Source organism: Ovis aries, chromosome 1 (genome assembly GCF_016772045.2).
Source record: "Ovis aries strain OAR_USU_Benz2616 breed Rambouillet chromosome 1, ARS-UI_Ramb_v3.0, whole genome shotgun sequence".
NCBI classification, from domain to species: Eukaryota; Metazoa; Chordata; class Mammalia; order Artiodactyla; family Bovidae; genus Ovis; species Ovis aries.
Genome location: NC_056054.1, coordinates 98,286,555 through 98,307,899, shown reverse-complemented (window position 1 = coordinate 98,307,899; position 21,345 = coordinate 98,286,555). Strand labels below are relative to the sequence as shown.

General features: G+C 41.8%; 1 protein-coding gene across 7 annotated transcripts in view; it reads right to left on the bottom strand.

The window, feature by feature from the left end:
- CHD1L (chromodomain helicase DNA binding protein 1 like) overlaps window positions 1-21,345 on the bottom strand; it is a 71,936-nt gene that overhangs the window by 12,880 nt on the left and 37,711 nt on the right. For all 7 annotated transcript variants that reach the window (XM_060413636.1, XM_012179755.4, XM_060413637.1 and 4 more), the window contains 6 exons: window positions 18,337-18,433; window positions 16,412-16,485; window positions 16,030-16,140; window positions 12,550-12,664; window positions 11,775-11,928; window positions 7,145-7,310 (listed from right to left, as the gene is read on the bottom strand). In XM_060413636.1, coding sequence (XP_060269619.1) covers window positions 7,145-7,310; window positions 11,775-11,928; window positions 12,550-12,664; window positions 16,030-16,140; window positions 16,412-16,485; window positions 18,337-18,433 — 717 coding nt within the window. The remainder of the gene's footprint in view (window positions 1-7,144; window positions 7,311-11,774; window positions 11,929-12,549; window positions 12,665-16,029; window positions 16,141-16,411; window positions 16,486-18,336; window positions 18,434-21,345) is intronic.

The window sequence follows — 21,345 nt, the reverse complement described above, 5'->3', positions numbered from 1 at the left end:
GAGTGAGTGTGGCTAAAGCCCTTTTGGTCTATCTTCCGGTGGTCTGGAAGTCTCAGTTTGATGCCTGCCAAGTCCAGGATCACTCATCACTCATTCATTCCACACTATTCCCCAGCACACATCTCACTGACATTAAGATCTCCTAAATAAAGGCAACCAACAGCATATTTTTTTAAAATTGCAAAAAGACTTTTGACACTCAGCTCTTCCCCCTTTTCTGTAATATTACAAGGATCAGGTAGAAAATCTATGAGGAAATAATCACAAAAATAATCCCTTAGATTTACAACTTTCTTTGTAGATCTCTGAAGCATCTTCATGAGCCTCACCACAATCTTGGTATAATTAACCCCATTTAAGAAAAAGAGAAAATTGAGGGCTTCCATGGGGGCTCCCAGATGGTAAAGAATCCACCTGCCAAAGCAGGAGATACAGCTTTGATTCTTAGCCCAGAATTAGAGAGTAGCCCTCACTTACCACAACTGGAGAAAAGCCTGTTCAGCAACGAAGACCCAGCACAACCATAAATAAATAAAATTATAAAACTCCTGAGTTATTAAGCAAGAGGGCATCAGAGGGCAGACACACTGAAACCATACTCACAGAAAACTAGTCAATCTAATCACACTAGGACCACAGCCTTGTCTAACTCAATGAAACTAAGCCATGCCCACAGGACAACCCAAGACAGGGGGGTTACGGTGGAGAGAATGTGACAGAATGTGGTCCACTGGAGAAGGGAATAGCTAACCACTTCAGTATTCTTGCCTTGAGAACCCCATGAACAGTATGAAAAGGCAAAATGGTAGGATACTGAAAGAGGAACTCCCCAGGTCAGTAGGCGCCCAACAAGCTACTGGAGATCAGTGGAAAAATAACTCCAGAAAGAATGAAGGGATGGAGCCAAAGCAAAAATAATACCCAGCTGTGGCTGGTGATAGAAGCAAGGTCCAATGCTGTAAAGAGCAGTATTGCATAGGAACCTGGAATGTCAGGTCCATGAATCAAGGCAAACTGGAAGTGGCCAAAGAAGAGATGGCAAGAATGAATGTCAACATTCTAGGAATCAGCGAACTAAAATGGACTGGAATGGGTGAATTTAACTCAGATGACCATTATATCTACTACTGTGGGCAGGAATCCCTCAGAAGAAATGCAGTAGCCATCATGGTCAACAAAAGAGTCCGAAATGCAGTACTTGGATGCAATGTCAAAATGACAGAATGATCTCTGTTTGTCTCCAAGGCAAACCATTCAATATCACAGTAATCCAAGTCTATGCCCCAACCAGTAATGCTGAAGAAGCTGAAGTTGAACAGTTCTATGAAGACCTACAAGACCTTTTAGAACTAACACCCAAAAAAGATGTCCTTTTCATTATAGGGGACTAGAATGCAAAAGTAGGAAGTCAAGAAACACCTGGAGTAACAGGCAAATTTGACCTTGGAATGCAGAATGAAGCAGGGCAAAGACTAATAGAGTTTTGCCAAGAAAATGCACTGGTCATAGCAAACACCCTCTTCCAACATCACAAGAGAAGACTCTCTACATGGACATCACCAGATGGTCAACACTGAAATCAGATTGATTATATTCTTCGCAGCCAAAGATGGACAAGCTCTATACAGTCAACAAAAACAAGACGAGGAGCTGAATGTGGCTCAGATCATGAACTCCTTATTACCAAATTCAGACTTAAATTGAAGAAAGTAGGGAAAACTGCTAGACCATTCAAGTATGACCTAAATCAAATCCCTTATAATTATACAGTGGAAGTGAGAAATAGATTTAAGGGACTAGATCTGATAGATAGAGTGCCTGATGAAGTATGGAATGAGTTTCGTGACACTGTACAGGAGACAGGGATCAAGACCATCCCCATGGAACAGAAATGCAGAAAAGCAAAATGGCTGTCTGGGGAGGCCTTACAAATAGCTGTGAAAAGAAGAGAGGCGAAAAACAAAGGAGAAAAGGAAACATATAAGCATTGAATGCAGAGTTCCAAAGAATAGCAAGAAGAGATAAGAAAGCCTTCTTCAGCGATCAATGTAAAAAAATAGAGGAAAACAACAGAATGGGAAAGACTAGAGATCTCTTCAAGAAAATTAGAGATACTAAGGGAACATTTCAGGCAAAGATGGGCTCGATAAAGGACAGAAATGGTATGGACCTAACAGAAGCAGAAGATATTAAGAAGAGGTGGCAAGAATACACAAAAGAACTGTACAAAAAGATCTTCATGACCCAGACCGAGATAATCACGATGGTGTGATCACTCATCTAGAGCCAGACATCCTGGAATGTGAAATCAAGTGGGTCTTAGAAAGCATCACTATGAACAAAGCTAGTGGAGGTGATGGCATTCTAGCTGAGCTATTTCAAATCCTGAAAGATGATGCTGTGAAAGTGCTGCACCCAATATGCCAGCACATTGGGAAAACTTAGCAGTGGCCACAGGACTGGAAAAGGTCAGTTTTCATTCCAATCCCAAAGAAAGGCAATGCCAAAGAATGCTCAAACTACTGCACAATTGCACTCATCTCAAATGCTAGTAAAGTAATGCTCAAAATTCTCCAAGCCAGGCTTCAGCAATACGTGAACCGTGAACTTCCTGATGTCGAAGCCGGTTTTAGAAAAGGCAGAAGAACCAAGAGATCAAATTGCCAGCATCCGCAGGATCATTGAAAAAGCAAGAGAGTTCCAGAAAAACATCTATTTCTACTTCATTGACTATGCCAAAGCCTTTGACTGTGTGGATCACAATCAACTGCGGAAAATTCTTCAAGAGATGGGAGTACCAGACCACCTGACCTGCCTCTTGAGAAATCTGTATGCAGGTCAGGAAGCATCAGTTAGAACTGGACATGGAACAACAGACTGGTTTCAAATAGGAAAAGGAGTACGTCAAGGCTGTATATTGTCACCCTGCTTATTTAACTTCTATGCAGAGTACACCATGAGCAACACTGGCCTGGAAGAAACACAAGCTGGAATCAAGATTGCCAGGAGAAATATCAATAACCTCAGATATGCAGATGACACCACCCTTATGGCAGAAAGTGAAGAGGAACTAAAAAGCCTCTTGATGAAAGTGAAAGTGGAGAGTGAAAAAGTTGGCTTAAAGCTCAACATTCAGAAAACGAAGAGTATGGCATCCGGTCCCATCACTTCATGGGAAATAGATGGGAAACAGTGAAACAGTGTCAGACTTTATTTTTCTGGGCTCCAAAATCACTGCAGATGGTGATGGCAGCCATGAAATTAAATGACGCTTACTCCTTGGAAGAAAAGTTATGACCAACCTAGATAGCATATTCAAAAGCAGAGACATTACTTTGCCAACAAAGGTCCCTCTAGTCAAGGCTATAGTTTTTCCTGTGGTCATGTATGGATGTGAGAGCTGGATTGTGAAGAAGGCTGAGCGCTGAAGAACTGATGCTTCTGAACTGTGATGTTGGTGGAGACTCTTGAGAGTCCCTTGGACTGTAAGGAAATCCAACCAGTCCATTCTGAAGGAGATCAGCTGTGGGATTTCTTTAGAAGGAATGATGCTAAAGCTGAAACTCCAGTACTTTGGCCACCTCATGCGAAGAGCTGATTCATTGGAAAAGACCCTGATGCTGGGAGGGATTGGGGGCAGGAGGAGAAGAGGACGACAGAGGATGAGATGGCTGGATGGCATCACTGACTCGATGGATGTGAATCTGAGTGAACTCCAGGAGTTGGTGATGGACAGGGAGGCCTGGCATGCTGCAATTCATGGGGTCGCAGAGTCGGACATGACTGAGCGACTGAACTGAACTGAGTTATTAAGCACCTCCTCAGTTCAAATTGCTAATAAGTGGAGAAGGCACGATTTTCTGAGTCTGCTGCCAATGTGCTCTTCTCAGTATACAACTGTGTCTATAGAAGGATGGAAAGATAACGGGCCAGCAAATAGTAACTACAATAATAACATGGATGGTGATAGTGTGAACTTGAATAGCAGTTTATGCTGTCAGAGCACCTTCACATTTATAATCACATCTGATTTTTGCAACTGTGTAAAAGGGTAAAGTATACACTACCTGCACCACTTTACAGATGAGGACACGGAGACTCAAAGAGGTTGGGTAATATGCCAAGACCGTGAATCACATGATAGAAGTCATAACAAGCCAAGCCTAGTAACTAGAGAGAGGTAAGACAACGATTCTAAATTGAAGCATATAATAGTACACGTTACCAAAGAATGTATTTTCAGAGCATTATAAAATCAGCTATGAATATAAGTATGTTTTTCTCAAGAGTACAAAAGCAAAACATTTTCATTCTCAAGAGATCAACTGCTTCACACTTGTACCCAAATCCAACCAGCTGTAATTCTAATTGGCATTTGCTAATTAAATCAGCAGGGGGCTTTCAATGAGGTGCTCTATCAACAAGTGAGGAAAAAAGAGCCAAGCAGAGACAAATATGACCACATATGTAGCTGCATGTGATTCTCAACTTACAAGCGTGCTTTAAAAAAAGACCCTGGCATTCAAGATAAAAGCCATTCTGCTTTTTAACTTTCATAGGGGATGCTGTAGTTATGAGTCTTTCATATTCATTTCCATTCTTTTAACCATGCTCTGTCTTCACTCTGCAGCCAAGAGAAGTTTGGAGACCACAGGCATGGACACTCATCTATATTCTGCCAATGGAACCACCTACCATAGACTGGACCTGAAAAAATATATATAATTTTCTTTGGCAGTTGGACTGACTGAAAAATATAATTATCTTTCTGGAAAACAGTGAAATTTTACTTTGTTCTACTAAACATTAGCAAAATAAGCTGAAATTAATCTAAATGAGTGCAGAAATGACTGCAGGTTTCAGTACTTAATATAATCAAAATGCAACTTAAAAATAGGACCACATACATCTATTTCTCCTCCCACCTAAAACCTACATGGCAGTGAAGAGATTTTAAAAAGATATATGAGACGACAGTGGACAAAAAGTTCAACAACTGTTTAGAAAACTAAGTGGCTCAAGGGATAACAGAGCTAAAAGAACATTAGAAGTAAAACACAGGTGCCTGGTCAAGGGATGATTATGAGAACAGACCCTTTCAATCCTCCAAAAGCTCAGAACTTCCATGGACAAGGAATCGCAGGGAGGGATAACTGAGAGAAAGTCTGCACACCAGACAGGAGCTAAAAAAATATATCGTATATTAATGCATATATGCTTCTAGGAAGCACAGTGGTAAAGAATCTGTCTCGCGAGGCAGGAGACGCAAAAGGTGCAGGTTTGATCCCTGGGTCGGGAAGATCCCCTGGAGAAGGAAATGGCAATCCACTCCAGTATTCTTGCCTGGAAAATTCCATGGACAGCGGAGCCTAGCGGGCTATAATCCATGGGGTTGTAACTGAGCACACACAACATATGTATGTGGAATCTAGAAAAAGCCATAGATAATCTTTATTTGCAGAGACAGAGACAGAGAAAAAAACATATGGATACCAAAGGGTAAGCAGGTGGTGGTGAGATGGACTGGGATTGACATATATACACCACTACATATAAAATATTTAGATAACTAATGAAAACTGACTGTGTAACACAGGGAACTCAGTACTCTGTGGTGACCTAAATGGGAAGGAAATCTAAAAAAGAAGGGCTATATGTATACATGTGGCTGATTCACTTCACCCTACAGCAGAAACTAACGCAACACTGTAAAGCAAGTACACTCCAATTAAAAAAAAAAAAAGAAGTAACAGGAGCACCCTGAACCCCTTCATTCACGTTATCTCCTCAATCTGAGCAAACAGGTTACTCCAGACCCTATTCACCTTCCAGAAAGATAGTAAAGGATTTGTCTTTGGAAAAATGGAGTTGCCCAGAGAAAAGGCTCTAAATACAGACATCTGGGAGGGCCCCTTCAGTGAGAAGGCCAGCTCACCAACCAGTGATGCTGGAATAAGCCCCAGGAATCCACATACCTGCTCAGGGCAGACCTCCCCATCAGCTCTGCATTTCACCTGCAGACAAGAACAGACAGCCAGGGCACACCAGGTATTTCAGAGAAACTACCAACAAGGACAAGACAAATACACAACACAGGGCGCAGAGGAATACTTTTTTAAAAAGCCATAATGAAAGTCCTCAGAGAGGATATTCTATCCCTGCAAACAGAACAGGACACAATTAAAATAAGCAGAGAATCAGAAAGGGTTCTTGAAGAATAAAAACGGGATGCTAATATTCAAAAATGTAAAAGCTAAACAATGAGAAAAGTAAAGAGCAGTGTCTTAGAGAATAATGCCAGCTGTCTACATTCTGATCTTCCCCAACATCCTATAAAAACCATAGGGAATAACAATGACAACAAAGCCACTCTGAACCCATACCTTCTAAAAAGCTAGGCGTCAGAGAGTACTACAAACTTCAATTTGCAGGAAGGTAGAGAAATGAACATCCCAAATGAGCTGAATTAGCTCCCAAGCCCACAGTGGAGTCAGGCAGAGACTGCATGGAAAAGAGGCGGCAGGGTTCTAACAACATCAGACATAAATCAAAGTTGTCCCCCATGAGGAGGACACATTCCAAGTGGGAAAATAATGAGGAGAGGTCTGCAACCGGGAAGATCAGAGAAGCAACTGCTAAGGAACTGACAGGAAGAGACTAGAAAGTACTTGAAGGTAGCAATTTGGGAAGGCATTGCTTCTGGAGGTCGTGCCTTGACAGTTTGGTGGCAAAGGGAAAGAATGAAGCAGGTGATGGAAATTCAGGGTCCTACAGAAAAGAAAAAGAATCATAAAACGAGAAGTCATGCCGGCCTACTCTTCACTCAAAAAAAGGAAGCAGCACTGGGTAAAGCAACTGCCCTTCTCTGCATGAATGGAATAAAGTACTCTCGAATCAAGAAGCCTAGTAAGACTAGCAGACCTCTCACCCCATTCCACACTGAATTTGTGTTGCCACTGCTTCAGACAAATAAATTCATTACAAAATAACCCTAAGACATCAAGGAACATCCTTACAAAGCTACCATGTGGAAAAAAACATTTCAAATCAGAAATCCAAACACTACAGAAATAGAAATGGAGACCATCTCCTGCTCTAGCTTTAGGTGGCCATGCCATTAGCTCTGTTCTTACCCCCCACTTACTTCCTTCCTCTGGCTCTCTGCTTTCTTCTTCTGCTGTAGGCACGGCATCAGAGACCCAGTGGCCATCTTCTGTTTCTCCCAGGATAGACTCCAGGTCTAGTTCATGCATGGTGCTTCCCTCCGAGGACAGCAGTTTATCCAAACCAAATTTGAGTATCTCGCTCAACTTGAATGAAGAAAATAAGAAAGTCCAGTTGGCCTTCATGAAAACAAACATTGGGCACCAGTGATTTGCGAAGTGGCTTAGACACCAGGTGCATCCCTGTCCTGATGCTCAGCCTTTCTTCCCTCCCTGTGACAGATGACACCAACAGGGCTGTTCTGTAGTTGGATGATGGATGAGCAGAGAGGTGATAAATGACAGTCAGAGCCTAACCTTGACAATTCTCAATAAACAGAAAATTTGACCCTCCAATCTTTGTTCTGAAGAATAACAGTCACTTCCAGCATTATCTTAGCACCTCTCACAGAGTTTTTCACAGGCATCCCCAGCGGTCACGTGAGACGTCACAGACCCTGTTAGCTATTCTCCTACCCCTCCTACTGCCAAACTTCTTGGAATGAGAAGGCTACACAGCATATTTCTTAAGTGACTTTCCTTTGGCAGTTTTGTTCCTACCACAGTGCTCAGTGGAAACCGTCTTCACAAAAGACCAGTGACAACTGACCATTAGATGGGAGAGCCGTTTCTCAATTCTAATGTTGCTTGCTGGACATGCCTCTGGCATTGCACTACCCTGCTTCTCTTACCTGCCCTCTAATGAGCCTTCAGCCTCTCCCTAGGCTTGTAGGAACCACCTAAAAAAGTTCAGATCATCTTTCCTAGCTGTAGTTTCCTCCTTTCAATTGTGTACTTCCCTAAGTGCTAACTGAGGCTCACACTTCGGCTCATTTGCATCTTGCCTTTTTGGGTTAGCTATCTCTACCTGGCTTATTTTGTGAATAACTTGGAAATCTTATGATACTCTGTAACAACTGGAAAAAAATTTAGATAGCTCACTGGAAGAATTGAACAAACCTAGATACATTTACTTTTAACCTTGATATATACAAAAAACCACTGACTTTGGCAACTGGCTTCCTGGGTAGCTCAGTTGATAAAGAAAAAATAGCGCTAAGTTGTATCTAACTCTTGCCATCCCATGAACTGTAGCCTGCCAGGCTCCTCTGGGATTCTCCAGGCAAGAATACTGGAGTGGGTTGCCATTTCCTTCTTCAGGGGATCTTCCTGACTCAGGAATTGAACCCAGGTCTCCCGCATTGCTGGCAGATGCTTTACTGACTGAGCTACGTGGGAAGATGGTAAAGAATCAGCCTGCAATGCAGGAGACCCCAGTTTGATTCCTGGGTCGGGAGGATCCCCTGGAGAAGGGATAGGCTACCCACTCCAGTATTCTTGGGCTTCCCTGGTGACTCAGCTGGTAAAGAATCAGCCTGCAATTTGGGAACCCTGGTTCAATCCCTGGGTTGGGAAGATCCCCTGGAGAAGGGAAAGGCTACCCACATCAGTATTCTGGTCTGGAGAATTCCATGGACTGTATAGTCCATGGGGTCGCAAAGAGTTGGACATGACTGAGCAACTTTCACTTCAATAACTGGCACCAAAAATAGAAGCCACTATTTATGAAAATGACTGGTCCATACTGGGATACTCCCTTTGGTCTACATTTCACTTGTAATGTGTCTCAGTTATCAAGGGACCACATGTATTTTTAGAGAAGAAATGTGCATGCATGCTAAGTCGCTTCAGTCGTGTCTGACCCTTTCATGATAATACTATGGACTATAGCCCGTCAGGCTCCCCTGTCCATGGGATTCTCCAGGCAAGAATACTGGAGTGGGTTGCCATGCCCTCCTCCAGGGGATCTTCCCGACTGGGATCGAACCCACATCTCTTATGTCTCCTGCATTGGCAGGCGGGTTCTTACCACTAGCACCACCTGGGAAGCCCACGAGAAGAAATATATTACAGTAATTAAAGGCAAGGGCATGTGTTTGGAGGTTAGAGAGTTTGGATTGGAGTCTTAATGAACTAACATTCTTGGGCAAATTATTTGAAATGGGAATAAGGAGAGTGCCTACCTCATTCTTCTGTTATTCATATCACAGAAACAATTGGAAAGAACCACTTCATATGATACTTAGCACACAGTGAGCATTCAATAAATGTTCACTCCATCTGCCTCTGCCTCTCTCTGTTTCCTATTATTTTCTTCCTGAAGGATAATGAATCTGCTTCCTTCTTTGAGGATTTTATGATCCAGTACTTCTTAGATTCACTGAACCACAGTCACATCTTTGACTATCAGACTCTTTTTATTATACAAACCCTGCTTTCTCTGGAGATAAGGGCATTGGGGTGTTATCTTTGCTTCTGGCAACAAGAGATAACTTGCAGAGGCTTGGTAGGTAAGAGAAAAATCAGAAGTAACCTTCTACTAACCATGAGCTGGGAGAGATTCTGACAAAGCCCCTCTCAAACAGCTAGCGGGGGGGGGGGGGGGGGGGGGTCTATGTTCCCATTAGGATCTGGCCCATGGCACAGAGACATGTTTACACAATCACACGGACATACTCAGCAGCCTACGTCACAGAGACACCATCACCGAATCCCCTGAGCCCCTCCCCAATTGGGAAAGAGTTCAAGCTTCTTATCGACAACTCCTCCTCGCACACCCAGAATGTGGGCACCCCAAGGCTCAGCCATTCATTCCCCTCACCAGACCCAATACTGAACTTGTTATTCACAAGGTTCTACAGAGAACTCATGGTTGGAGAACTGTAAGAGTCTCTGCAGTCTGCCCATACCTTTCTCTCAAGCTGCCATCTTACATTTGTAACTGCCTCTTGGATAATGTGAACACACGTACAATCTGCTTTGCCACCAGCATGGACAAGCATGAGCACATCAATTGGGAACCAAAGAAAAAAACACAAGGGAAAAAACCACACTTTGCACCTGAAGAGAAACAAGAACTGAACAAGTAAACATACAAAACCCAGGGTTACTTTCTAGCTCAAGTTCCAAAATAAATGAAACGTTGAGCCTTTCCCTTAAGTTAATGACTTCCTAACAAAACCAATGTGAGCCCTGTCTTCTGCAAAGCAGACGTGTAAAGATATGCACTGGTCTTTGTGGATATAACCATGTGAGAAAAGCCAGACTAACCAAACACTTGGCAATTCTGCTTTTAATAGTAATTTTTCCTTTTAAATACTTGTTGTATTTTCAGTTTGATAAACTAGTCCCTTTAAAGTCTACTCTCTTACAAACTTTTGCAAATGAAATTTTTATCTCTGAGCTTTTCCTCTAACAGTATTTTTTTTAATACGTTTTTACTGCAAACTCTAAAGCCTAAATTATCTTCTTCTTCCTAAATCTCTACCTAACCTTCTTGCTTCCTAATTTCTATCCTCCTCATTATCCAGGCTGAAGACCTTACAGACATCTTTGCATTTCCCTTTCTCCCGAGCTTCCCACCTCTAAGCAGCAGCTCCTGTCATTTCTTCTGTGACGTTGCTCACACCAGACACTCCCACTGCTATGTCAGAGGTTTATAACTCACTTCACTCCTGGATCTTTCCAGTATCCCAGAAGTCAGTCTCTCTGCTTCCAGCCCCTCATCTCTGGGTCAAAATGGGAGGACCTGGGCTATATCATAATATGGGTTCTAATTTAAACCCAAGAGCTGCTACAGAATATCTCCAAGTCCTCTCCCAGAAGAGTTTTCTCCAACATCTTCCAAGCCTGCATCTGCTTCCTAGCTGGAGTCTCCTCCTTTAAGCAATTAACTCTAGTTCTTTCATCTGTTTTTCCTACGGCATAATTCTGAATTCCTGATCTTGTCTACCCTCCTGAGTGTGAAGAAGATGATGCAAAGCACTGATCAAAGGGTCTGGGGTTAAGATGGAGGCACAAGATAAATCATTATTTATTATGCTGAGTTGTTTATTTTACCTAATTCTCCTAAGGCCCCTGATGGAACCTGTGGTATTCTCATTTTCAGAAAGTAAAGGGTAAGCTATCTGCTCAAAGCAACACAGCCAGTAAGAGACAAGGCTTGGATCTGAATCCAAGTAAAAGGGATCCAAAGTCCATCCTTATTCTGTATTCTGCTACCTGTATTTATCATATTCATTTTCACTCCCACAGCAGCCTGCATGTAGTACAGATATTATGTGCATGCATGCTCAGTTGTGTCTGACTCTGTGACCCCATCGACTACAGCTCGCCAGGCTCCTCTGTCCATGGAATTTCCCAAGCAAGAAAACCGGAGAGGGTTGTCATTTCCTCCTCCAGGAGATCTTCCTATGGCAGGAAGGAATCTGGCTAGGGAACAAATGTGTAGCAGGAGAGAGTGGGTGCTTAACTCATCTACTTTCTCATCCATGGAAGCACTGACTAAAACCATGACATCTTCTCATATGAAGAACAGGGACTTCCCTGGTGGTCCAGGGGCTAAGACTCCATGTTTCCAATGCAGGGGCCCCAGGTTTGATCCCTGGTTAGGGAACTAGGTCCCACACGCTGCAACTAAAAATTCCACATGCTGCAAACAGCAAGGCCAAATAAATAAATAAGTTAAAAAAAAAAAAAAACAAAACCAAAGTGAAGAACAGTGTGTCTTACCTGGAGGTCAGCATCTGCAGCAGTTTTCTGGGCTCCCAGAGTGAAATGGCCCCCTTCTATGATCATGTTGGTGAGCTGCAGCTTGGAGGCCGCTTTCCTATAGACAATCTCTTCCACAGTGTCTCGGCCAATCAGCCGAATAACTTTAACAGACCTGTAGAGAAATCACAGAAAACTAATGTGCTAAAATAGAAGGGTCTGCAAAATAGTACACAAGCATGCCAGGTCAAGACACAAAAAAGGAAACAAACCTAAAATGCCAGGTTCAGGGTACAACTAACGGGGGATTGTTGTACGTGAACCTGAGTTATTTGTTAGAGAGAATCTGGCCTCTAATTCTCACTGAACCTTTCCAAAAGAGTCAAGGGAGGGATGACGAGGTGGTCATGATTGGGGTTCCTTATCTGTGGTAGAGGAAAACCTCTGTTAGATCTAAATCATCACCAGGTCAGAGAGTAAGACTTATCTTTTTATCTTAGGTCCATAAATCCATAACTTCATTTTTAAACTGAATCACACCTTAACTCAGGAAGGATGTTAAATAATTTCTCAAAGTTCCTCCTAGTCCTTTCACAATTTGACTTTGCTCTTTTTACCAAAGCAAGCCCCAGTCCAGTACTACTCTGGAGTCAGCAACAGAGATGGGCTAAAACCTACCGGTCTCTCACCGCCCAGTCTACAACTGTCACCAGGCCACATTCTTCACCTTCCGCCCAAACCCAGAACTACTGAAGAGCCAAGGAAGTGGAACCAGAGCTATGCTTAAATCTCTCACTTGTTCTGGCCAATTCGGTGAGCCCGGGCAGCTGCTTGTAAGTCATTCTGAGGATTGAAATCACTGTCAAAAAAAATAACAGTATCTGCTGCTGTTAAGTTCATGCCAACTCCACCTGAAAAAAATACAAAAAAGAACATTGGCAGAAGTACATGGGCTAAGGACCAGACCAGGATGACACAAGGCCACAGCGTTCAGATTGATACACTGAAAGCAGCCAAAATGACTGGCTTCATCCTTCAAACTGACACCCCCATCCTCAACTCTAGACAGAGCTTTGTAGTGGTTAAAAGTCCTACATGGGCTCTTATTACCTGATCCGGGAAAGTTTAACAACTGCAAGTAATGGAAATGAGTGGAGTGGGGTAAGGAGCAAAAGTAGGTACTTAAGTTAGCTGCCTGAATCCATTTTAAATCTCTTCTGTTTAAAAATTTTCACTGAAGTTTGTTTAGAATAGTCTGTGGAAAAGGACACACGCTCTTTCAGAAACAGTTTTAAATATGAGCGAGGTCTGCTGTGGGCACCAAGAGAAGACCTCTTAATGTCCACTGCAAGTTACAACCAGGCAGCAAGGGCTCTGACACAAGTTAATAAGAAGAGGAGATGTCATGTATTACACCCCCAAGCGGAGCAGGGGGGCTATCTCCCTCTGATTGGAGAAGACTTCAGTAATTCTCTTCTGTTATTTGTCTCCACGTTAATTAAGGAGAAGGTAACCAAACCAACCAAAGGACAAAAACACTCCCTGGGACAACTTTCCAGTCTTTCTTTAGGAAAAGGGCTTTGGAGGCTCCTTGGATTACAGGAATTAATGAAAAGAACTATGAAGACAAATTACAGCCTTCTCTTTGATTAATGTGGAAACAAGCACAAAATGGACTCCCTCTTGCCAGGGTCATTACAGCTCGTTGCTGAAACAAACAAGCCTGAAATGACTTGTTCCAGGAGCCAGAACTAAGATGGGCTACTGCCTCTAAGCTAGATCTTAAGTCAGGCAGGAACATTCTAATTAAAGCCTTTATATAAGATTAAAGTTGGAATAAACAGATAATAAAGACTGATTACCGAGAGATGCTAATATACTAAATAACAATGACAGCTACCCAGGTGTTATGCTTTACTTTCTGCAGGCACCATTCTGAAGTGCTTTACATATGCTATCTCCTATAATCCTTGCAACAATCATGGGTACTCATTTTATAGATGTTGCAATGGAAGCACAGAGAGGTTAAGGGATGACTGGGAGCTGCAGAGATAGGAAGAGAAAGAGCCAGATTCAGTACCACATGGTCTGACTTCAGAGCCTATGTTTTTTACCCACTATTCCATAATATTCCCAGGCACTTATTTCATTGAAGTGTTTTTAATTTTTTTATGAAATTTTTATTTCATAAAAAAATTTTTTTTCTTCTTGGGTTACTGTTAAGTTCAGCTCTTCTTCATTAAAGGATGATATTTTATAAATAAGCTATAGCCAGACTTGTCTGAGACTTTCATGAGCTCTCACTGCCACCTGGTGGCAATATGACTCAATCAGAAATACTTGAAAGTTGGAGAGAATCTTGAATAAATGGTAATGACGCAAATCAACAACTAAAATGTGATAGCAAACAGGACAGCTGGTGTCTGGAAAAGGCTCAGGACTGCTCTGGCTCCTATGAGATCCCTCTGTTCTGACTAATTCCAAGAACGCCAGGGAGATTAGTTGAAAAGCAGAGATCTTTCTTCCTAATTTCAGATGTTTCAAACAATGCTGCTGAGTATGACGGTGTTGAAATCATTAAGGCATCAGTTCAGTTCAGTCGCTCAGTTGTGTCCGACTCTTTGCGACCCCATGAATCACAGCACGCCAGGCCTCCCTGTCCATCATCAACTCCTGGAGTCTACTCAAACTCATGTCCATTGAGTCAGTGATGACATTCAGCCATCTCATCCTCCGTCATCCACTTCTCCTCCTGCCTTCAATCTTTCCCAGGGTCAGGGTCTTTTCTAATGAATCAGTTCTTTGCATCAGGTGGCCAAAGTATTGGAGTTTCAGCTTCAGCATCAGTCCTTCCAATACATATTCAGGACTGATTTCCTTTAGGATGGACTGGTTTGCTCTCCTTCTAAGATCACAGACTGCACCCTCAGTCTCAGCCACTTATTATCAGGTTACCTAATCAGTCTCTCCTAAGACTACCCTAAGACAACTGTGACATGAATAAGTGGCTGAGATCAAGGGTGCAGTCTATGATCTTAGAAGCAAGCGGGACCATATGAATTTCACTATATCCCTGTAATACAGAGATGAGACATACACAGGTAAAACAATCTCCTTATGGTCAAGGATTATATTCAACACTACTTTTAATACCCTATAGTACCAGGCACTTAGTTCGCTCATTGGAAAAGACTCTGATGCTGGGAGAGATTGGGGGCAGGAGGACAAGGGGACGACCCAGGATGAGATGGCTGGATGGCATCACAGACTAGATGGACGTGAGTCTGAGTGAACTCTGGGAGATGGTGATGGACAGGGAGGCCTGGCATGCTGCGATTCATGGGTCAAAGAGTCGGACACGACTGAGCGACTGAACTGAACTGAAATAAGACTGAACTCTCTTTTCATGAATACACTGATCTCTCTTTACAATAGAGGACATACATCCTTTTAGAGCTCCTAATTCTATTCCATCAAGATTTAGGTCTACCAAAAAAAAGAGAGAGAGGGAAAAAAAAAAAAGAAACAAGATTCTGTGAATTCAAAATTAATTTAAGGTCTGCTTGTTCCATGACATGAGAATAATTTCTTCTCCAAGAACTGACATTATTTAAGTAAATTAAAGCACTCCATAAGTGGTATGGCACTACAAATGTCATATAAAATATTTATGACTTAAGTCATATATGGACAATGTTACAATTAATTCTAAAGAGCTGGAAATTTCATTACAATCACACTTTTTAAAAGCAGATTTTTTATTAAGCTTTCACAACACTTTCAGAGCTACCTGTCAGAAGAACAACTAGTAGGCAGGCTGCTATCTCGTTTTCCAAATTCATGGTTGGGAAGGAGAGCTGTCTCTATTGAACATGACTAAAACTAAAATTTCTATACAAAAGTATAGAAATCTTCCAGGATGTTCACAGGTCAATGGTCAAGAGATCAGAATTACTTTCCAACAACCCCAGGTTTTAGCCTTACTTCTCTGATGAGATGAAAGCTTAAATCAGTTTGACAGAAACGAGTACCATGCTAGAAGTCTAGTGCAGTGATAAACTGATATAACCTAACTCAACTCCCCCCACTCCTTTTTTTACACTCCTCAGTAAAAACCTCGCCTTTCAGTGAATTAAGGGAAAATACGCTAATGATTAGGATTTAAATGCACTGTTTCGCCCTTTAATTTGTCTGCCTTCATCAAGGGATAAAAGGTAGGGATGTGGCGGGCAGGGATGTGGCGGGCAGGGATGTGGCGGGCAGGGATGTGGCTTACCTGCCCTGGTACTCAAGAGAAAAGTGAAGATGGGCTGCTGTCCAAAGTTCTTAATGGCCAAGTGTCTCTCTTCTCCTCTCACAGAACCATCCACACGCTCATAGCTGTAGCCTTCACACAGAGGGAGAAAACAGAGAAATAGAAATCATTTTCAATTACTCACTGAGGAGTAACACACTGTCTGCTCAAAACCAAACACCAACTTTGTCTCTTCTCATATACAGGCATGCCCCTACTGTAAGCCATCTTCCTTTGATTCTGAATAATATTCTTATACTGTTTTTCCTCTGTAACATCCCCACACCCCAGATAAGTCTTCACAGGCCCATCTGGACTGTTAAGTCTAAAAGTCTTGAGTAACGTAATGGCCAAGGGATGTCACCTCTATAATCCAGGTAGTCTTGGAGAATATCCAACATCTGGGTCATCTGAGAGAAAAGTAAAACTCGATGGCCTCTGGCAAGAAAAAGAAAAGGAAAAACTGCCAATTCCAATAGTATTTAGGGTGGATTTCCTGTAGGTGAAACTTAGCGAAGAATGCAAGTTTACAAAGAAATGAAATCCTGAAGTAGAAATATAAATGTCAATCATTTACACAACCTTCTTCAGTAATGTGAAATGTTTTATACAAGGATGTAACTGCACCAGTAGCTGAGCCCTTACAGTACTTCTCACTAGTGCTGTAAGTGTTGGGATATTCCCAGGAGTCTGTCAATGCACCAGAGGGTGTAAGATACCCTAGATAACCAAGGTGCTTCTTTCTAGGATGGCAATTACTAAACGGAAAGAAACATACAGTTTTAACAGCAAAATAAAAGATATGTGAAGAGAAAAATGCAAAATTCAAATGTACAAAAAATGAAACAAAAACTGATGACCCTAAAGAGCTTGTGGTTGGCAATCAATAGCTCTTCTCTACTTTGGGGTGAAAGTCACTATCCTTTCATTTATAGCTTTATTGGTTGAAAATTTTGAGAAGCATCACTTTAGAGAAGCAAGGGGCAGGTGGCATTTCATATCCCACATGGTACATAAGAAAACTTACATAGGGAGAAGAGAGAAGAAAGGAGGTGGCAAAATGGATTAGGTCAAGGACAAATTCAAGGGAATTCCCTGGTGGTCCAATTATTAGGGCTCTGCACTTTCACTGCCAAGGGCCAGGTTCAACCAAAAGCTCCATGGTATGGCCAAAAAAAAAAAAAAGTTCAAACCTACAACCCCATGGTTATCAGCTATTAAGTTTCCATAAACAAAGAAGTACTGTATGGCACTGTCTAAACAACATTCTATTAGGAAAACTAATTTAATCTGTTTTCAATAGGTGTAGATGAACAATTACGACAAACTCCTTCAAGACTCTAGCCTCAAATTGGTAGAAAAGGTATTGAACTTAAAATCCAATCCTCATCTAATCCCATTTCTGTCATTTGCTGGCTGTGATGGCCTCAGACAAGCCACTCAGCCTCCCTGGGCCTGTTTCATCACCTGTGAAATGAAAAGGTCGAAGAGAAGCTATTTACGGGTCCTTCTCCAACACTAGGGCACTTAGAGGAGATACATCATAGCCTGTAAAATACAATCAGGCATGCAGCTGTTTGACTTACAGATTCCTAATGTTGGGCACTTTTGCCAAATCTGAGGTTTTAGGTTGGTTCAGGCCTTCCTGGGTCAGCTGTCCCTAAGGGACAATTTAGAAATCCTTGGAAAACTGGGTTTTTTTTCTAGATTGCTCTATACCTCCGAGGACCAGAGGATCAGATACAGGCCAGACACCAGGCCACTGAACACTTAGCTAAATCTTTACGGGCCCCAAAAGTGGCTTAATTCTTCCAATACCCAACTTGCATCTCAGGGAAAGAGTCCCCAAGTTCTCCCTGAGTTCAAATCAAGCCCTCAAGTTAACAAGAGTAAATATTTGCTAAGTACTTAATATGTGTCAATTCAAAGCAAGGTACACCAGCAGGCCTTTTAAAAAGAAACGTTTGATGGTATCTCTGTCTTTGTAGAACTAAACGATACAACTGGAGTGACAGAGTTAATATAGCAATTAACCAGACAGCAGATTAAGGCAGAGCTGCCAAGTGCTGGATTAGGATCCTAAGTGCTGTAAGAATTCAGGAAAGGAAAGGAAGATCATAGAGTGGATGGCATGAGATTAAGGGTGTAGCTGCAGAAAAGGTGGAACCTGAATCAGGGTCTTGGAAAAAAAGGAGAACTGGGATTAGTCTCAAGAAATCAGTGAGTTGCTCATTATTCTGGTTTTAACAATCACCAGCTCAGGGTAGAAAATATGAACCTATCACCTACGTGGAATACAGGAATGCCAACAGCTTATCCAGCAGGTGAAGTTTCCCACTAGCCTCAATCAAGTGGTCTCCAACTTCAAAAGGCTCTGGTTCCACACCTGGAAAAGAAAGAACCCACTCCCAGTAAATGTGTTCCCAGTTGGGGCAGACTCTGAATGGAGAAGCTGATGGTGAGGCTACAGAGAAGCCAAGATCCTTCTAACTGATAATGGGCCCAAGTCTCATATCTCTTTGAGGCATTTCATAATTATTTGTTTATATTATGATATCAGCACTACCCGACATCAATCACAGAGCCTGGCACATCCAATATGTCTAAGAAATGTTTACCCAAGGCACTCTTTGGGAAACTGAAGCACAGGGAAATGCTAAAGACCAAACAGACCCAAAATTGAAACCTTCAGGTTCTCACTCTAGAAAACAAATCAAGACATAGGGTTAGATATAAAGCAGTCATTCTCGTGCTGAGGGTAGCAAAATAACCTGGAAGGCCTTTTTTGAAATCTACATGTTCCCAACAGCTCTTTGCATAAAAGAAAAGCTCTGACATGCACCGCATTAAGATTCTGTGACATTTTATTATTTATTTATTTTAGCTTTTTATTTTTTTAATTTTAAAATCTTTAATTCTTACATGCATTCCCAAACATGAACCCCCCTCCCACCTCCCTCCCCACAACATCTCTCTGGGTCATCCCCATGCACCAGCCCCAAGCATGCTGTATCCTGCGTCAGACATAGACTGGCAATTCAATTCTTACATGATAGTATACATGTTAGAATGCCATTCTCCCAAATCATCCCACTCTCTCCCTCTCCCTCTGAGTCCAAAAGTCTGTGACATTTTAAAACAATTCATATGGCCACTTGGCAAGGACTTCCTTCAAATGACTGCAGAAAAGTCTCTGCATTGATCATACCAATACTAGAGCCCTCACAGCATAAAATGCCTGGAACTGTCCCACAGGCTACCCATCAGAGTGAATTAAAAAAAAAAAAAATTTCTGAATGAAAATGAAAACACTACATATCATGTGTAGAATGCAGCTAAATTATTACTTAGAGGGAAATTTACAGACATCCATGAGATGAAATTCCCTCACAAAGGAGGCAGAGAAAGAGAAGACATAAGGCAGATGGAAAAGTGAGAAAGCATTGTCCCAGAAGCCAAAGGAAAACGTTTCAAGAAGTGATCAACTGTGTCCAAGGTTTTGAGAGATTAATTTAAAAAAGTGAACTGATAACCGTCAGTTGAGACACACAGAAACCACTGATGAACTAGGAATGGTGGTGACAAAAAAGGTTCACTGAGTGGGTTCAAGACAAAGGGACATCCAATCATAAAAAAAATTCAGATTATGAGATAGCCCATAAAACACAGAGCCGTGATTCTTCAAAACTGTCAATTTAATGAAAAAGTAAAAAAACCCCAAAAAGCTGAGGAGCATTTCTAGATTACAGGAGAATAAAGAGACATGACAAATGCACCGTAAAATCTCTGACCAGATCTTGAATTTGAAAAGAACAAAGATGGACACAGGCAGATTCACAGGAGAGAAGTATTCACATGATTTCCCATAAGTTACAGGAAGCTCTCCAAAATAAATGAAGACCCAGAAAAGTGGCAACATTTAAATGCTTTTCTATCATAATGAAATCAAGATTGCCAGGAGAAATATCAACAACCTCAGATATGCAGATGATACCACTCCAATGGCAGAAAATAAAGAGGAACCAAAGAGCCTCTGGATGATGGTGAAAGACGAGAGTGAAAAATCTGGCTTAAAACTCAACATCCAAAAAAACGAAGATCATCGCATCTGGTCCTATCACTTCATGGCAAACAGAAGGGAAAAAAGTGGAAACAGTGACAGATTTTATTTTCTTGGGCTCCAAAATCACTGTGGATGGTGCCTGTAGCCACAAAATTAAAAGACACTTGCTCCTTGGAAGAAAAGCTATGACAAAGCCAGACAGCATATTAAAAAGTAGAGACATCACTTTGCCGATAAAGGTCTGTATAGTCAAAGCTACGGTTTTTCCAATAGTCACGTACAGATGTGAGAGTTGGACCATAAAGAAAGCTGAGAGCCAAAGAATTGATGCTTTTGAATTGCAGTGCTGGAGAAGACTCCTGAGAGTCCCTCTGACTGCAAAGAGATCAAAACAGTCAATCCTAAAGGAAATCAACCCTGAATATTCATTGGAACGACTGATGCTGAAGCTCCAATACTTTGGTCACCTGATGCTAAGAGCTGACTCACTGGAAAAGACCCTGATGCTGGGGAAGGTTGAGGGCAGGAAGAAAAGGGGGCAAAAGAGAAGGCGATGGTTAGATGGCATCACTGACTCAATGGATATGAGTTTGAGCAAACTCCGTGAATGAAGTACAGGGAAGCCTGGAGTGAGGCAGTCCGTGGGGTCACAAAGAATGGGATATGGCTTAGTGACTGAACAACAAACAATTATACTGAACAAAGAGAAGCAGCTGTGGAAAAGGAACTACAGTATGTGAGGAGGCTGAGCGAAATGAAAATCATGTTTAACAAGGTCTGTTCATGCGCTCAGCTGCTCAGTCCTATCCAGCTCTTACCGAGGTCTACTTACATAGAATTCTCTCATTCTCCAGTTTCTGCCCTTGAGGATAAACACGTCACTCTCCTTCCAGCAGAAGGAAGAGATGTTCATGCTGGGAGGGGATGGGGGAATGGATATGCTATCATTTCTGGACCTGCGGTTTTGGGGGTTGTAGTGTTTGTTTTTGTTTTTGCTATTGTTTCTTTTTTAAGTGTCCATAGCTCAAAATGATAACAAAATGCAGATCAGATCCTATCACTCCCCTGATTAAAATTCTCCTGTGTTTTCCCATTGTATCTAACATAAAAATAAATTTACTTTAAAAATATAAAAGAAAAAGTCATAAGGGACGGTTAAAACTGAAGAAATCTGAATATGAACAATATATTAGATAGTCAACATAAAAAATTAACAAGAGAAAATGGGGAAAAAT